The following is a 17,213-nucleotide window of genomic DNA, read 5'->3' on the forward strand; positions in this document are numbered from 1 at the left end:
CAGAGTGCTGTGTCGAAGTGTTGATGACCTACGTTTCCCTCGGTGGGCTTTCTTTCGAGAGGGACGCCCCGGTACATGAAAAATCTGCAGCGAAAGAAACTTGGTGAAGAGAAGTGAGCTAATGCAAAGAAGGCATTGTCTACACGCTGAATACGCACAGCGCGCTTGTTTGTCTTGAGTTTCGTCGTTGCACAAAGCGCTCCAAGAACTTTTTGACCCTGGCTCGCAGTGTCTTGCATTGATGTGCTCAGGTTATTTTTTTGTGCAAGCTTAGCTTGTACCTTGTTTGCCAGCCTGGCAAGCATGCGCTGCAGGACTGTTTTTGTCGTATCCTGGACAGTTACATTTTGCATACAATTTTGGGAACCGGTTAGTGACGGAGTAAGGTGGTATGCTTTCGGTTTCGATTCAACAGCCGTTGTCTCCGCTCGAGCGACGAAGCAAGTGCAACTGTAAACCTGCCGAAGTTGCCCTCACGTGCATGTGAACAAGATTGCATGACAGAGGCACCAGCCGCGACACTTGCAATCCTCTTGTTTTACGTTTGCTTACTTTTGACGGAAATCTGGCACGTCGGGAAAGAGTAAAATGGTGGCAAGCAGTTTTTTCGAAATTGCTCGGCAACACCGACAGCATTGTACACTTGTGGGATGTCTCAGCAGTTAAAACACAAGCAGCGAGTTCCGTCACCACATGTTACATCACAACACAACACAAAGTGCCCTTCGTTTCTCCAGCACTTAAACCAAAATATTTTTATCTTTTTAAGAATATCTGCTCCAAAAGCCACTTTTTCTGCTACGAAACATGGTTTTGGCTGTTCCAGAAGGGGCTCCAAAATGGCTTAGGCCAATCACATCACTGTAAGTACTTCTTATGAGTTGTGACTGCGAAAGCATGCAAGCCGCTTGCCCGCTCCCTTTTTCGTCTGCTGCGTATTTTTCATCGCCGGTCAGTGCGTGTGCTCCCCCCTAGGCACGCTGACCTTGGAAGCTCTGTGTTGACGGTGCGCTGATGGACACGCAGCGCCATGGGGTGACCGGTCGTGGAAAGTGACAAGCACAGCGGCCAATGGGAGCCCCATTGACGAGCGCCAGTCAATGAAACCGAAGGCGAAATCCATCAGCTTTACTTCGCTCCTTTGGGATCGGGGAAACTAGATGCCGTTTTCGCGCTTCAAACTGATGACGTCAGCTCGCTCCATGGGACGACTGTGTCGCATGAAGGTGGGCCTTGCAAGCCACCCACAGTACCTCAAACTTTTGCTAACAAAGATTATTAGCGCCTTTTTAGTTAACAGGGTTAACCCACCGAAGTCCACGTGCCGATGTCGCCGGTGAGTACCCAGCCATCGGGCGTGATCGCGGCAGCCGTGGCCTCGGGGTTCTTGTAGTAGCCCTTGAAGGTCATGGGACTCCGGACGCAGATCTGGAAAGGATTTGGCACGTTCGCCGTGACTGCCTCCGTTAAGCGTCTCGCGTCGAGACGTTAAACTGGGCTTGTTGGTACGCGTCTTGAAGAATGCAAAATGACGCTCGGCAAAGCAGACGTTTGCACAACTGGTGCTGTTACATCATACATCCCTTGCTTAATAGAAAGGCACCATGTGACTGCTCCTCGGTGGGATCTCGTTTCCCGTTTGCCCGAGATACGTCGGGTCTTTTTCCTTGTTTCTTACCTGTGGCATAAAAAAGCGGCAATTTCTGTAACGAAATGGCCCTTTTTCATGTGTAACGAGCTACCCAACCGTTTTTGACTGCGGTGTCTTAATTAAAATGGTTCCAAGGTCACTTTACTGAACAACACTAACGTCATAAAAAGCACGTCACTTGTTTTCTTGCCCCAGTTGCGCATGCTCTGGCTCGTGTATTTTTGCAACTTACCCTTCACTTTTTTTTAACATTGTTATATACCATCTTGCAATGCCATGTGCCCAATAAAATGTACTTTCCCCCTCCCTCATACATGCTCCTGATACCAACTTTAAGAAGCAATAAAATTAAATGTCCACCTTGTGTCTCGTAGGGGCTCGCATAATATGATCTAGGATTCACCTGATCCCTTCGAGGCCTTTAAAAAAGATACAAGCTTTAAGGCAACGTGAAACGTCATCCACACGAAACGAGAATGCGGCAAACGAACCAACCTCTCCCCGGTCATCCTTTGCGAAGTAGTTCATCTCGGGAACGTCTATGAGCTTCAGCTCCACGCCGTCGAACAGGCAACCCACATGATCTGGATCGAAGAGAACCGAATCTGAGCTGAGTGTGCTCCCGCTGGATTCAAGCAAAGTGCAGTCAAAGCATCAAACCTTTTTTTGCAAAAACAAGTACACAATGAGAAGGACACGTCCACTTGGCATATGATGCGTCAAGCTGCATTCTACGTCTCCATTATCAGCGTGCTTTTCTGGCCAGAGCCGCGGTAGAACAACGAAATGCCCATTCTTATCGACACCAGTTGGAGTCGTAGTTTGACTTACGATATCTGTCTGCAGCGCAAGATTTCCCTCGACATACTTGTGAGCCGTAGCGCTTCAACATGCCGAGCCTCTGCAGCAGTTTTGCGGTGCCTTTAAAAAGCAGCATCCAATGCTCAAGTAGTTTGGCTGTACATCTACTAATACGAATATTAAATAAAGTGTGTGTGCTATTCCACTTGCAATGCATCTTCAATATCCAACCATTTAAATTTTTCTGATGGCACTTTCAAAGATTTAGCGGGAAAGTGTGCAGTTAATCATAACCTCTCAGTTTCCTGAGCAATTGCACAGGACATCCTTTTTAGGGCGTTCCTCTGGAAGCGCACCCTCGTAAGATGGGAGACAGCAGAGAGTATGCGAGATAACGGAGCAACACATCCAAAACCAGGGGGAAAGCTTGCTTTGCAAGGAAGACAAAGAAGGCTTGCACAAAAAGTAACACATCTTCGCAGATGCTGCTGACTTCCTTCAGATTGAATTCTCTTTTCCCAAGATCATTAAACTTTCCTCACAATTTTATGTTTCCCCTGTATAACACTGCTGATGGCATTAAAAGTTTTAAGGAGACAATTTGAAAACAACTGCTGCGAACGTAGGCGTAAGCCTCGAGTCTGGGGTGAAATACTGTGAAAACAGAGAGAGATACTCTATCTTACAGTTATTACTTTTTTTCCACCCAAGTCCTAGGGTTTACTGTCATGATCTATATACACCAGCTCACCTGCCCTATTAAGCAATATTTTTTTTTTGTAAACTGCTTTGAGATGTGGGCAGGCAACAACCTTCGAAATAATGTCTGCTGCCATTCTTTGTGGAGCCCAATGAAAAATACTCACCACCGTCAAAGTCGTACGGCAATGTGCTGGTCACCACACTTACTTCCGTGCTTCCGTAGACTTCTACAATCTAGAACGAGACAAAAGGTGTCACAATTTTATCACTGAATCTCCAGACTGTTTTCTAACTGCGATGCAAACTGTAATTTTTGGTCGTTCTACATTTCTGGTTTGAATGCTTCATAAATTTCGCGGAAGTATACACAGACGGTGCTACCCGACATAGAAGGCTGTTATTGGAGCCGATTTGTATGCAGCAGTTGTCATCTGACATTGGTTCTTTACCATAACCATCATAGATGGTGCTGAATAAGCTGCACAAGCAGCATCCTTTTAGAATAGAGCTGCACTTTGTGGGATTCCTGCAATTCTTGTTTTGTTACTCCAGATATAAGTCAAGCTCCCCAGATACTGGCAAGACTCGTGGTATGTTGGCAGCACACTTTCAACACTCCAGCTACCTAGTTCATGCAGCATTTAAATATAAACCCAAGTGGGAGTATTTAAGAGCCTCACAATGGAGGTAGAAATGAGCGAAGGTTGTTGAGCAAAGAAGGTGAGCGGACCACTTACGAGGCACCCAAACACAATCCGGAAGAAATTGAGAACTTCCGCTGCTGCAGGAGCAGATGTCGTGACACAGTAGCGGATGTTTCCACCCAGCTGGTCACGAATTTTCTTGAACACAAGCTTGTCCCAGATGGTGTCAGTGGTTGTGATGCCCCTGAAATTTCACTCACCATTCAGCAAGCAAGGGCCCAATTTACCAATTGTGCGTGGAAGGTATTTGTACACTAAGGCGAGTGTAAGCTATAATAAGCAACAACACCTTGAATAAACACCTCCTACGAAAACTAACCAATTTCTTTCCGACCAACTTTACATTTAGGGGGTTCGACAACAGAAAATCCTATTTTTGCCCTTGAAGAGTAAAGGAATGTCATCAGAAGAAAAGACATCAAAATTTAAATAAAAGTAACAAGATATTTGCTTTAGAAGAAGAAATTGAAAGCTGATACACCCTCAGTATAGAAAATTATATTGATAAACTTTGGTGAGCACTTCGATATCAGCAACTTTTGCATATAGAAAAAGGGATGGGACTCTTATTTTTAATTGTCTCACACTACATAAATGTCTGGTTACATCTTTAAAACATTCTCAGGGCCTTCTGTTTTTTGTGATACGCTCACCTTTAAATCACAAAGAAAAGAAATGCTTTTGACTGGTCTATGTCCTTAAAACACCGACTTGATGAAGCCTGGACATCATAACTTCATAACTTCACTCTGGTTTGTTCACTGTGTAAACAGCAGAGTACACCAATAACAAACAACTTTCTTTAGCTGCACACCTTCATTACATTAACGGTTTATTACAAGTCGGATGACGTTGGGTAAAGAAGGCCTCTCATAAAATTTGACTGTTCCTACAGAAGTGTCTGTGATGGAAGTAGGTGAAGGTGGGATATGGGGGAAGCAGCTGTTATAATCAGGTACCCATTCACTTATGGCAAAGTACTGACACCGTATTCTGAATAACAAATGTTTTGCTGGAGATGAGTTGCAATTCAGCTACTGGTCTTCTATAATGCAGTGATTTGTGTGCCTCGAAAAATTTTGCGTGGAAGACTAAATACGCTTATGTTACGCATGAATACAAGATGAATTTCAAATTGTTTGCAAGGCACAAAAGGTGTGCATCAATTACTTGTTGGATGACTGTGAAATAAAGAAATGCCAGACCAAATGATCTGGTATGCTGCATTGTTAAAGCAACATTCAATTGACTGGTGAAGCACAAAAACAACACAGTAGCAACAGGGATGGAGGAAGCAATCCCAGTGAGATTTCACTCACTTCTTGAGGAGTTTGCGCTTCTGCTTCACGGCTAGCTTGAACACAAAATTCTTGAGTGGGTTCTTCTGAACTTCAGAATGAACCTAGACACAAACCATTTAAAATTTGTGAACATTAGTATGTTGAAAGCAACCGTTGGTTTGCAATCATTTGTTAATGACCACAGTGCACATAATAATGCCACTGTAATACAGAGCAACCTCTGAATAGCAAAGTTAAGTCAAAACAAATCTTTACTGTATCTGTACACTGTGTGACAATGTTAGCGCAAACAAGCCCTTGCTGGTTTTCTTTGTTTCTCTCTCGGTATTGAAAGACTGTCATCAGAACTACTACAGTGGCGGAAAGTGCTCAGTTCGGATATACTAACTTAAGTAGTAAATTTTTATGGCCTTTCAAAGTAAAATGTGAAAGAGTGTCAATGTCCTGTTTGCACCAACAGTGTCGTGGAGTGTACATTGAATGCCTCAACCAGCGCAAGCTCATCACAACTTTGCTTTATCGCATCAAAGCAAGTTTGCGATTACAATGCACAAAAAAAGGAAGTAAAAAAAAAATTAAAAAAGAATGACTTAAAACATGATTAAAGCAATCATGTGCTAGTACAATGGGTTGTGACAAACTGGGCTTCAGGAAACTGGAGGGGGGGGGGGGGGGGGGGGGGAGCGGTTCTCCAGAATACGATCAGCAGTTCCCCAAGCTCCCAAATTTTCTGAAGAGAGCATCCTTTCCCGTTTCACCTTTATTTTAGCCGAGCCATCCGTTGATGCATAACTATGTGCCAAACACTCCCTAATATATATATTATTATTTCTGTACTGCATGGGTTCTCAAACTGGGTTCCTCGGAACACGGGGGTTCTGCGGAGTGCTCGCTTGGGTTCCGCGAGCACCCAAGTCAGTGACCCACCCCCGATCCTACATGCACATGCGGACGCAACAACGAGACGCGGGGCTTTCAGCACAAAACGCGATTTACTATTCATCGAAGTATGCGGGACTCAGCTGCTCAGCCATGCGGCCGCAAAATGCAGTGCAGCAAGGCGCGAGGCAAGCGCCGCACCCGCTCGCGCATCAATAAATCAACACAAGTCTAGCTTTCCCGAGAATGTACGGCGCCCTCTCTTAACATGGGCGGGAAATAGTGATGCGAGTCCCGTGGGTCCGCCGTGATCCGGCTACGATGGTCCAGCATCCGGCAGATCCTCCCCTCCGCACCTCTATAGTTTATCTGTGCAATAAATATTTTGTGAACTCTTCTATTGAAAGCGTATCCAGGCAGCAAAACAGCGGGGAAGGTGGGGGGTGGGGGTTGAGAAAGTTTGAGAACCCCTGCTGTACTGCATTACTGCAAGGACAGCGACACCGGGAGGTGTTCCTCGGCTATTAACGAACAGGGATAGTCACTCCCGAAAATCAAAAGTTTCAGAATGCCGATCCGTTTATAACGAAGTTGATTTTAACGAAATAGCAGCTATAGCGAAGCGATCACGATTTCGCATTCCCGTTTGCAATTTTTCAATATTTGTGTTTGTTTCAAGCGAAGGAAATTGAACGGCTCCCGCGGATATAGCGGAGAGAAATTTTGTGATAATTTAAAAAATAATAAAATTTGGAAAGTGTACTAAGTCGCGGACCGCCACACTTTGCTGCCGCGGCCGAGCAGCCACCCAGAACGGGCCGCAGACGTGCTGCGAAGGCTGCCGGCGGCAGCCTCTGCATCGTCGTCTGCTCCCCGCTCCACATCTGGAAAGCGGCGTTTCCGCATCTCACGCGGAAAAGCCGTCGTGGTGTGCCGATAAAGACAGTCAGAGCGCTAGAGACAACGGAAGGGCAGAAACGATATAGAGAGCCTGGATTTAAGCGAGGGAGCGACTCCACCCATTGAGAGCATTTGCAATGTCCTGAGCAAATTGGAGCAGCATTTGGTTCTCGTGGCCAGCGTGGCGAGGAAACCGGGTGGAGAGGCGGACACATTTGCAGACGTTGAACGCTTTTGACTTCTTGCAGTCTGCAGCTCGTTGCGCAAACATGGCCCACAAACAAAGTGACCCCAATGAAGAAGTTGTACCCCCTCTTAAATCTAGGCTCTCTTTACCGACTGAACACAAACTTGAGCGCAAACTCGGTGCCGTGCGCACTTTTTTGTTTGCTTCGTGTTCCGTGTCGACATTGCTAGTCGGTGTGGTTGCTCTCTGCGCGAAAGTCTAGCTTTGCTCAAGCATCGATTTGGCGACTCATTGCACCTCAACAATAGAGAGTCCCGGCACCTCGACGGGGCAAACGAAGGCAATCTCCTCGAAACAAAAGCATGCCATCCTTGACGAAGTGAGCATAAACATAAAAAAATGTCTTTTGCCGTTGCAGCTGTTTACACGGTTCATACATAGTTTGCATTATCTTCTTTCTATCGGAGCTTCTTGCAGTTGGCGAAAACTGGCTCCAATATAACAAAGAGCGCGTGCAGAGAAGCCTTGACCGCTTTCTGCACACACAATAAGCGTATACCCTAACGGCCCATGCTATTCTTTTTTATTTTTTGTGTGTTACTTTTTTTATGGAGTCTAGACATAACGAAGAAACAGATATAGCGAAGTGATTTCAGATTCCCGTTGACTTCATTATAACCGGTCTCGACAATACATCCAAAACTCCACTTTGCGAAAGTACAACCAAGAAATGTATTCACTCAATCCTCAGGCACAGCTACAAAGATCTTGCAACGTAAAAACAGTAGTGCCAGATGAATCGCGACAACTACACATTTGCTCTGTCCCGACAGCTCAAAGTACAGCAATGACTCGTCTTTTTTAGTTCTAACAATCTTTCCACTTCTTTTACTATCCCTTTGCTACAACCTTGCTTTCTCGGATTTTTTTTTTCATATATTTTGTCATTGTAATGATGTATAACGTAAGACTAATGTTATTGTTTCTTTAAGCTGCTGCCCATGCAACAGGATTCCAAACCCCGTCAAGCTTCTTTTAGTGGCTTTTTGTCTAGGAGACGCTTCCGGCTTAGGTCTGGAAAAATAAAGCTTCGGATTAACACCTATGTTTCCCTAACAAAACGTCTGTAATAACGGGACAAAAACGCGAGTATTTCCAATTACTTCTCCGAAAACGTTGTCTATAATCCGTAATAAAGTGTTCCGTATCAACGAGGTACGACCATAGCCAACAATGGGGCCTCTCTCAAGCCCCCAAAGAGCCCACCTTGTAGTAGACACGGTTCAGCAGCCTGGGCACCATGGGGAGGTTGGTGGGCTTCACCTCTTGCATGTCCTGAAGGAGCGCCTTCACGTCGCCCCTGTAGAACCCCAGAGTGGCGCCGCACAGGAGGAGGGTCACCTGAAACAGGTAGCCTTCACTTTATCCTCGAGTAACAAACGAAGTGCCTCCCTCGCTTCACAAGGTATACAGTCGAACCCAGATGTATTGAATTCAAAGGGGATTGTAAAATAGTTTGATATATAAATATTTTGATATACAAAAATATGTTAAATTAAGCTCGAGTTGAAATTTCCTGGCGTCTCTGCTGATACCGAAGATCGCGACAAACGGGAGCTTGCCAAATAGAGCATCCAAGAGCTGCTAAATACAGTTGAGCCTAATTGGCGGACACGCAAACACCGCTGCGCTTACACGTGCATCTGGCCAGGACCTTTACACAGCATAAGCGACAAAACACGAAAATAGTAATAAAAAAAACTTTCAGCCTTTTCATTTTGGTGAAAAAGGAAGAGCAGCGGAGCTGTAGCTTCTGTTTTTGGCGGTGGCTTTCCAGGCGAGCGATCCATTCTTCTTTCGCAAAGAACCTGAAGCGCTTGACACAGTGGAACTTTAGGCGATAGCGGCCTCGCGGCGATTACAGAACCATTCGCGCTGCTGCGCACATCGCTGCTCGTTACGCTCCCGCTCTTTTTCCTCCAAAGAAATGCTGCTGCCATCTATGAGCGACGGCAGCAACCAGTTGTCTGGTTGCCGAGGCTCGAAAGGTTGTCGCGATCTATGAGCGACGGCGGCAAGCAGACAACCGGCAAACACAACACTCTGGACAGCTACGGCCATCTATGAGCGACGGCAGCAACCAGAGTGTTGTGAAAACATTTGTTTGCTACTGGACACGATCCTGGGGAAACTAGCCCTTAACAGCTCCAATGTAAAAGAAAAACGGAAAAGCAAGACATACAAAAAAATGCTCTCGATCCATAGAAAAAATTAAGCAAGTAACAAAAAAGAAACCTCAATAAATCCAAACAGCCAAAAAAAAAAAAAAGACGGGCAAACAAATAACGACAAAAGAAAAGATAAACGAAAATAAGGCGTTCAAAGTGCGATTCCACAACAACACTCGACTTGCTGAAGCCTTTTTTTTTTTTTTTTTGCTAATTTTATTTTGGGGCTGGGGAGTCGCGCAGCATCAGCAGTGTTAGGGGAAAGTGGGAAAAAGGAGGAGGGCTACTGTTCCAACAGCAAACCCATTTGCTCTCCCTACGTGCATGTATGGGTGCCCTTCCCCTTGCTTTTGCCATCCTCCACCTTTTTTCTTTTAGCTTGTTGCTTTTTTTTCTTTCTTACAACTGCTTTTTCGCTGCATATCTTTCATGTGTTTGCTGGCTCGGTGGTCTGCCAGCCATGCAACACAAGCACCAGTCCAATTTTCAATATTTCAACAACTCGCTTCTCAGTCCCGGCGTCGGCACTACCACAAAGGCTGCACACTAGACTTGATCCCGAGTCAAAGCTCTCGAGGGAAAAGATGAGAGAGCAATACATGTTGGGGCCTAATGTCAAAAGCAGCTCACATTGTGAGTGATACTCAAGGAAGAAGGTCCCAAGGCCACACACTGCAATTGCGGAGGGTAAAAGTGGACACACCTGGTAAATATGTTCGTAGATGTGTCCCGTCGGCAAAAACGAGAAGCAGATGTGATTCGGCTTTGGTTTCATTGGCTGAAATCAAAGTCATGTGCACGTTATCAGATGGAGGTTCTCACCGAATGACATATTTGTATAAAGAAACTGTCAGGGGCGAAGAAAGATATAGAAAGGGAGGTACACTATATGCATGAAGTGCTACATTGTTTTTTTTTTAAGGGTCGGTATATGTTAATTAAGGACACTCTGTATAAGTTTCTAAAGTCAACACAAAGTCTAGAAGTTATATAAAAAATAATGTGGTGAAATGTGCAGAGCACCTAAGATGCCAACAACATAAATTATAATCTTTGCTTCAAAGGTCACCAGAGCAAAGTGAATAACAAAACGACGAATGCCTCACCCCAGCTTGGTGATTCACAGCATGGGCCGTGGTGATGAGACCTTGGTGGGTGAGGGGTACTCCCTTTGGCATGCCTAGAATGGATCACCAGTTAATTAACTAATCACTCAATGGCAGCAAACATGTTAACGTCATAAATGAACAACTTATCGTAATCATCCATTGGCGAGCCAATTGACAACTAACGTTCAAGTTAGTACCGGAAAGAATGTTTTTTTGAATCATACAAATTTAAATTTTAGGATATGTAAAGAAACAAACAGTCGGAAAGACAAGAATCAAAGTTGTGAAAACCTGTTCAAAACCTTAGAGCATAAGGACACGAGAAACTTTCACAGTATTCATTTTATTTTATTTATATCTATCAATATAAATGAAATGAAATTAATCGGACATGAAAACCTGTCCAGAACCTTAAAGCATGAGGACACAAGAAACTTTCACAGTATTCATTTCATTTATATGTACTCCTACAGAAAGTTTTTTTGAAGTGGGAAAAATATTTATATAAAAAAGGAAACTCGAAATAAGGAAATTAATCTTTTAGAAAAGCGCTGCCTGCCGTGGCGGACGTCAAGCAGGCAGTGTAGAGCGATTATTAAAAAATTAGGGGCCTAAAATACACTAATTAACTTTTGAAATATTTGCTTCAGCTAACACATTCCAACTAGACATTGGTAGCCTGTCGTGAAAACATGCCATAGCCGTTAAAATTAGAGAAAGTGAATTTTGCTGCGAAAGCTTTTATTTGACTAGGTGGCGCAAGCCACTGCCCAATTAGTAAAAGAGCAGCTGCATCTGTCCATCCATCATCGTAAGCGGTCACAAACAGTCCCAACGCACCTTCAAACTCGGTTATTATTGTTATGCTTTAATGTCTGACCTGTTGTTCCGCTCGTGTAGACGATTGCGTACAGCAAGTCTGGCTTCGGAGGCTGTCATGAAAAAAAAATACGGGAAGAAAATTTAACGAGTTATAAGTTAATTGTAGTGGTAGAATAAATATGTGCGCCTAGCTAGGGAAATATACTGATCATCAACTTTACAGAGAGTACAGTACTAGTCTCAACATTTCACTGACACCAGATGTTGGCATAGCAGAAGTCCCCACAAACTGCCATTAGTTGAAATTATCCAAATTATTTACAGCCAAAGGCTTCCACACCGTTTGCTCACATCAAATAAAAACAAGGGGTCCGCAAACAAGAATGAAAGAACAGACGGTGAGGGCATTACAATCACAAAGAAAAGGTTAGAAATTGGGGGAAAAGTTCTAAGGAAGTGAGAAATGAATGGGTTATAGTTAGGATTCCGTGTTTTCGGATAAATCCAATAGACTCATAAAAACATTCGCCGGTAAATGTTTAGAGAATTTGGATATACCTGGAAGGCTCCACGAGATCACGGTGGCAAAAAAAAAACAGAAAGGATTATATTTTAGAATAAAGTTTGTCAGAGTACAGGGTGGTCCCGAAAAAAGGCCAATTAAATTATTATTATTCTTTTTTTGTCCTGGATTACTGGGAAAAGGGAGCTTCCTATTTATCTCGTTAAGGTTCATCCAGTACAATGGGCCAATGTACTTCTGGATCACGACAAAAGCTATTGCACCGGTTACGGTTTCGACCATACTATTTGGGCTTCTTAAAGGGAGGACGGGTTGTATTCTTTTAACATTGAAACATGTGAACCTGCAGATTTCATAGGATGGGGATGCTAGCTGAAGTTATTTTTATAAAGTACTGACGTTCATTGAAGTAACGCTTGTTCCCAATATTTGTCGTAGGACATTTAATACCGTTAGTAGCAAAGGTGCCAGTACCAAATGCACTTGCAGAAATATTGTTCAATATCAGTGATCGTTTTATGAATTTAGTGTATGTTTTTGTCAAAACAATGTATATTTTTATTAAAAAAAAAAAAAAAAAAGGAACAGAGTCAAATTAAACTGAATTTCAGAGAATTGGGAATCTAACCAAAAATACTCCGATAAACTTTGAATTTCCAGCGAAAAATAAACTCTGAAAAACACCCTCCGAATTTCACAAAAAATAGACTGCGAAAACACGGAATCCTCATTATACGGTCCAACGGGGGACAGAAGTCTGGTACAAAATTTCAAAGGAAGGGACAGAAACGTTTTTAGGCTAGGGGGCGCAAGCTGCTGCCCGATATAAAGGGTACAGCCACTAGCATCCGTCCATCCATTCATCCTTGGGAGTGATTTACCATGATGACACAAAGAAAGACAACAGAATCAAAGTTTTCGGCTCCAAGCCTGCGAACTACAAAGGATGGGCAGCCCGACGTACTCCTGCCAGTCGGAACACTTTGGCATAGGGCCGTTGTATTGGTTTTCATTGCTTCTTATTGCCCATACGACCAACACCCAAAAAAGAGTCAAAGAAAAGAAAATGACAAAATACGTGCAAAGGTTGGTGCCGAATACGTTGGTAGTGCGGAACGGTGCCCTCCGAAAATGGCGACAGTAGAAAGCAATGCCAAGGAAGAGGGTGTACGCATGCGCAGAAGCTTACTGGAAAGAAGTCCATTTTAGACGATAGTCTCCGGAATGTGAATCAATGATCGGGCCTGTGGGGTAGGAATGTAATTGATCGACGCGGGTCTACATACACCGACTGGCTGAGATATTACAAAGGGCACGCCGCGTTGAAGCCGTCGCAGAGAGGAGAGACAAGAATCTTACGATGGGTTCCCGGACGGCCTTCTTGCCACGTTCCTGGAAAGTCGGGTAGCATGGTCACACTTCTGCAGATTCAAGGTTTTCATGTACACACTGTATGCCAGACAGAACGTGTGCACGCTAACGCAGGAGCAGACATATCGTTAGCTTAGCGTATTTTGTGGACTACTCTACGTGTTTAAGAGTTAAAATGTTTGCGGTGCGGACTATACGAGGAATTGTTTCTCGAGGTTGTGCGTTATCACCAGACTTGAGTGAATGAGACATTTTATGTATGGTACAAGCTTCTTCTTGAGCTAATACGCCAGGTATTTGTCAATGTGCGCTGTGTAGGAGAATTCTCCGTGTGAGCACAAGACACCAGAGTTGGACTATCTAGGAGAACTATTTTTGTTTTTGCAAGCAAAATTTATCTTTGTCGTCTATACACTGGACTATCGTTTGGAAAATATGATGGCTGTCAGGGTAACAAGTCCTACTTCAAACTTCACAAGCATGGCACAAAGCATCAGGGCTAGTTTGCTGTGTTTTCTGTGGGGGCTGTCTATGAAATGCTATTTCTATGCATTAGACAATGGCCACCATCTGTTTATATTGTATGATTAAGTTTTATTGGGTGTGCCATACGGGCTCGAATTCAGTGGGATTTAGTTTGCTTATTAGAAGTGCCATGTTGTTTTGTAGTTTTTCTGACTTTTTACTGACAGTAATAAAAAAAAAAAAACTTCGATTGAGAGCCAGCACAGCAGTAGTCTACCTCTCCTTCATCTTTGTATTTTCAGTCACTGCAGGTTCTCATGTCTTTCGCTAATACAACTGTTCTCAAATACAAAGAGTATTAGTGTTCAAAACATGGGACACTCAAACCACAGCACGCATGGAGATTAATGCTATAGTCAAATGATGTACTGGCAGCACTGCCTACCAATGTCAGCTACGGTAATAAAAACTGAATACAATCTAAACCACAATAAAGCCCAATTAGCTTTTCTTCCTACAAGAAAAGTGATCTCCAGTAAGGTGTAATATTTATACGCCGTAATACCCCTAGAGAGCCCACCTAAAATCGAAAGCAAATCGGGTAAAAATAAGGAGTGGGCCAACTTTCAGTGTGCGATCAAGTAAAAAAAAAAAAAGAAATGCTAGTTTTAGATTTTGTGATTTGCGAAACTTGTGATTGTGCAGAGAGGGGCAATGAACCAAACACTACTGTCCTTCCAGACGGTAACGTTCACTCATTCCCCGTCGTGGCCAAGTAACTCCATTCCTACTGACGTCACCATTGGCCAGGCCCTGAAATTACTAAAAGTGTGCTATCTTTCAGCATTTCTTTTTTTTAAAGGGCAACTCCGCTCAATTTTGATGCTTTCGAGATAATGAGTTATTTTGCATTAAAAAGCCCTAGTAGAAGACACCACATCATTTGCTTCGCGAAAAATGGCATATATATTTTTAAATATAATTTTTAACTGAAACTTCGGCACCGTCCGGCAACATTGGCCTCGGGTCGCCAAGAACATGGCCATATCACGTGGTACGAGATGTCACGTGATCCTCTACGCAACGACAAGCGGGAGTGGGGTGAGCGTGCACCGCGAGTGTCGTCTGCACTTTTCGCCAGATTTTCGTGTCTACGACATTAGACGACGTCTGCACTACTGCGGCATATGTCTGCGCACGTAGTGTCCGTAGTGTGGACGAAACCCTGAAAGACAGTAGTCACGAACGGTGAGACGACGACGGAGGCTGTGACGTGGGAGACGGCGGTAACGGCGGAATCACGGCGGGTCGGCCGTACGGCTCCCAAGAGGCGCGCTGCGCAGGCGCGTTACGCCAATCACGTGGACACCGCTGAGCGCCGAGAGGAAACGTTGCTGACGTCATCCGCTACGCTCGCACAGAGAAGTAAAAACAAGCAAAGAGGGCAACGGTGATGACGTTTAGCTCAATGCTGGCTCCGCCCACTTCGTAGCCTTGACTGCGCTTTTGGTTGCGCCTGAATTCGCCCGCTCGAGTCAGCCGATTTCGGCAACTTGGCAAGTTGCAAAGTTTGCCGCATTGTTTAAGAAACATTTAGACAGAACTGCGTCGTAATATTTGACGTGTGGCCTTCCGAGGCAATACTGAAGAGGACTGCGCAGCTTTTCGAAACCAAAAATGAAGCGGAGTTGCCCTTTGAATAGCAAGTCATGCCAAGAATAGGGGTGGGTTGTATTTCGGGGGGTGGGCTATCTCTTGGTATATTACTGTATGTCTTTTTCTTTGTTGCTTTTGGTTCGTCGCCATGTGCCACTTGCATGATCAAGCAAACATTTGGACTTTTTGCCTGTACAGCCCACATCAGTGTCGGATGTGAAATAAATAAACTATTGATTGTGTCGTAAAAGATCTATACTGTTTAGTGGAGATTTTCATCTGACACCCGAATAAAGGTTGCCGACGAAACTGGGGAACTCACCAGGCACTCTTTCCAGCTAAGGACTTCCAGACCTTTCGAACGGCAGGCAGAAACGATGTCCCGCGTCGGGTCTTCGACCAAGATGAGCATGCGAAGCGACGGAAACTTATCTCGGCAGCTGAGAAGAAACTCTGCCTTTTCAATCGTGTCACAAACCATCACTGAGCTCTCCACTGTAACAAAAAAAAAAAGAAAAGATGGTTGCAGTTTTTGTAATAAATGTTCTAAACAAATGACTGAATTACTTGTGAGGATAGCAACTTGGGCAAGTTGGTGAAACATCATAACAACAACAGTGCAAAGACAACACACACCCAAAGACACACCCAAGAGACACACAGCACTGGCTTACAACTCAACTGTAATTTCGGGTTCCTCTGCGCTACGAACAAGGATTGCAAATTGTTCTGTATTCTTTGTCTTTGCAAAAGGTGCAACAAACATTGCTGCACCCCTCGCAAACACGAAGAATATGAAGCAGTTTTGCAAACCTCGTTCCTCGCCCAGAAGAACCCAAAAATACAACTAAATTGCAAATCAGTGCCGCACGCGTGCGTGCGTGCGTGCATGCATGCGTTATTGCCTTTGCAGTGTTGTTGTTATGACCAAAATACACCACTGTTGAAAATAATTCTCTGAAACAATGGAATGTAGGCTAGGACCTTGTTCTCGGCGCTTCTGTACTTTTTAAGCTATGAACCAACTGGCCCGATTAACTACTTTAGAGCCGAACATTGATAGGTGATAAAGAAAAACACTTTAATAAGAAAGAATGGTTAGAGCAGCATTCAGCATCTCAACTCAGGGTTACATCCAGATCAACCCTACATTCTCAATGGGCATCGGCGCTAAGAACAAAAAGGGTTATTGCTGTTGCAGAGTCACGAGTGGTCCCAAGCTTGCTGGCCAAGGACGAGGCAGTCTACGCTCGTAAAATGTCGTAGATAGTCCTGTTCACCGTAATGCACCAAATCCTAGTGCACGTTCCAGAAAGCTCCTTGTACGCACCCGTCTCAGCAGTCTGGTGCTCGTCTAATGTTGTATCATCACAGAGAGCCTTTCAACATAGAGCAAGTGCTTGCAACGTAGTTGCCTGTTTGCCTGCTGTTTTGTTTTTCTTTTCTTTCAAAGGCACCCTGAAAAGCTGATTGGCATTTGCTCAAAAAATAATATCAGAGTTACGAACCTTGTCCCAGCACAAACGCAATGGCATCCTTGTCGGCGTTTGCGGTGATCGGACAGGATGTCATCGAGAACATTGACAACGAGTAGTGAGACACCGCATACTGCAGGGGAGGGAAATACACGTGCAGTCTTTTAGAAAATCGTGCCACATGAAGCTACATTCGTTGCAAATATTGTAAACGTTTCAAGCTCAGAGCGCCGTTCCATCCGACGGGACGACGAAGTTTACGGTGCAGGTCCCCAATAGGGTTCGAGGTTAAAGCGAACGTACGATTTGCTTCCGCTCAGGGACGACAAAAAGTATAGCCCCCAACAATATTGAGTGCAGATGAAATCGGTACTAGAAGCATAAATATAGTGTGCTGTAAACTCTGACTTTTTAGGGGTATCAAACTTAAAAAAAAATA

General features: G+C 44.2%; 1 protein-coding gene across 1 annotated transcript in view; it reads right to left on the minus strand.

The window, feature by feature from the left end:
- Positions 1 to 17,213, minus strand: part of LOC8024620 (long-chain-fatty-acid--CoA ligase 5) — a 30,903-nt gene that overhangs the window by 5,848 nt on the left and 7,842 nt on the right. The window contains exons 5-16 of the mRNA XM_002406385.5: positions 16,808 to 16,907; positions 15,622 to 15,794; positions 13,167 to 13,199; positions 11,343 to 11,394; positions 10,460 to 10,533; positions 10,057 to 10,131; positions 8,392 to 8,526; positions 5,178 to 5,260; positions 3,892 to 4,042; positions 3,319 to 3,388; positions 2,147 to 2,235; positions 1,312 to 1,428 (exon numbers count right to left, since the gene is read on the minus strand). Coding sequence (XP_002406429.3) covers positions 1,312 to 1,428; positions 2,147 to 2,235; positions 3,319 to 3,388; positions 3,892 to 4,042; positions 5,178 to 5,260; positions 8,392 to 8,526; positions 10,057 to 10,131; positions 10,460 to 10,533; positions 11,343 to 11,394; positions 13,167 to 13,199; positions 15,622 to 15,794; positions 16,808 to 16,907 — 1,152 coding nt within the window. The remainder of the gene's footprint in view (positions 1 to 1,311; positions 1,429 to 2,146; positions 2,236 to 3,318; positions 3,389 to 3,891; positions 4,043 to 5,177; positions 5,261 to 8,391; positions 8,527 to 10,056; positions 10,132 to 10,459; positions 10,534 to 11,342; positions 11,395 to 13,166; positions 13,200 to 15,621; positions 15,795 to 16,807; positions 16,908 to 17,213) is intronic.

The sequence above is a fragment of the Ixodes scapularis genome, unplaced genomic scaffold (genome assembly GCF_016920785.2).
Source record: "Ixodes scapularis isolate PalLabHiFi unplaced genomic scaffold, ASM1692078v2 PGA_scaffold11__112_contigs__length_91849675, whole genome shotgun sequence".
Classification (NCBI taxonomy): domain Eukaryota; kingdom Metazoa; phylum Arthropoda; class Arachnida; order Ixodida; family Ixodidae; genus Ixodes; species Ixodes scapularis.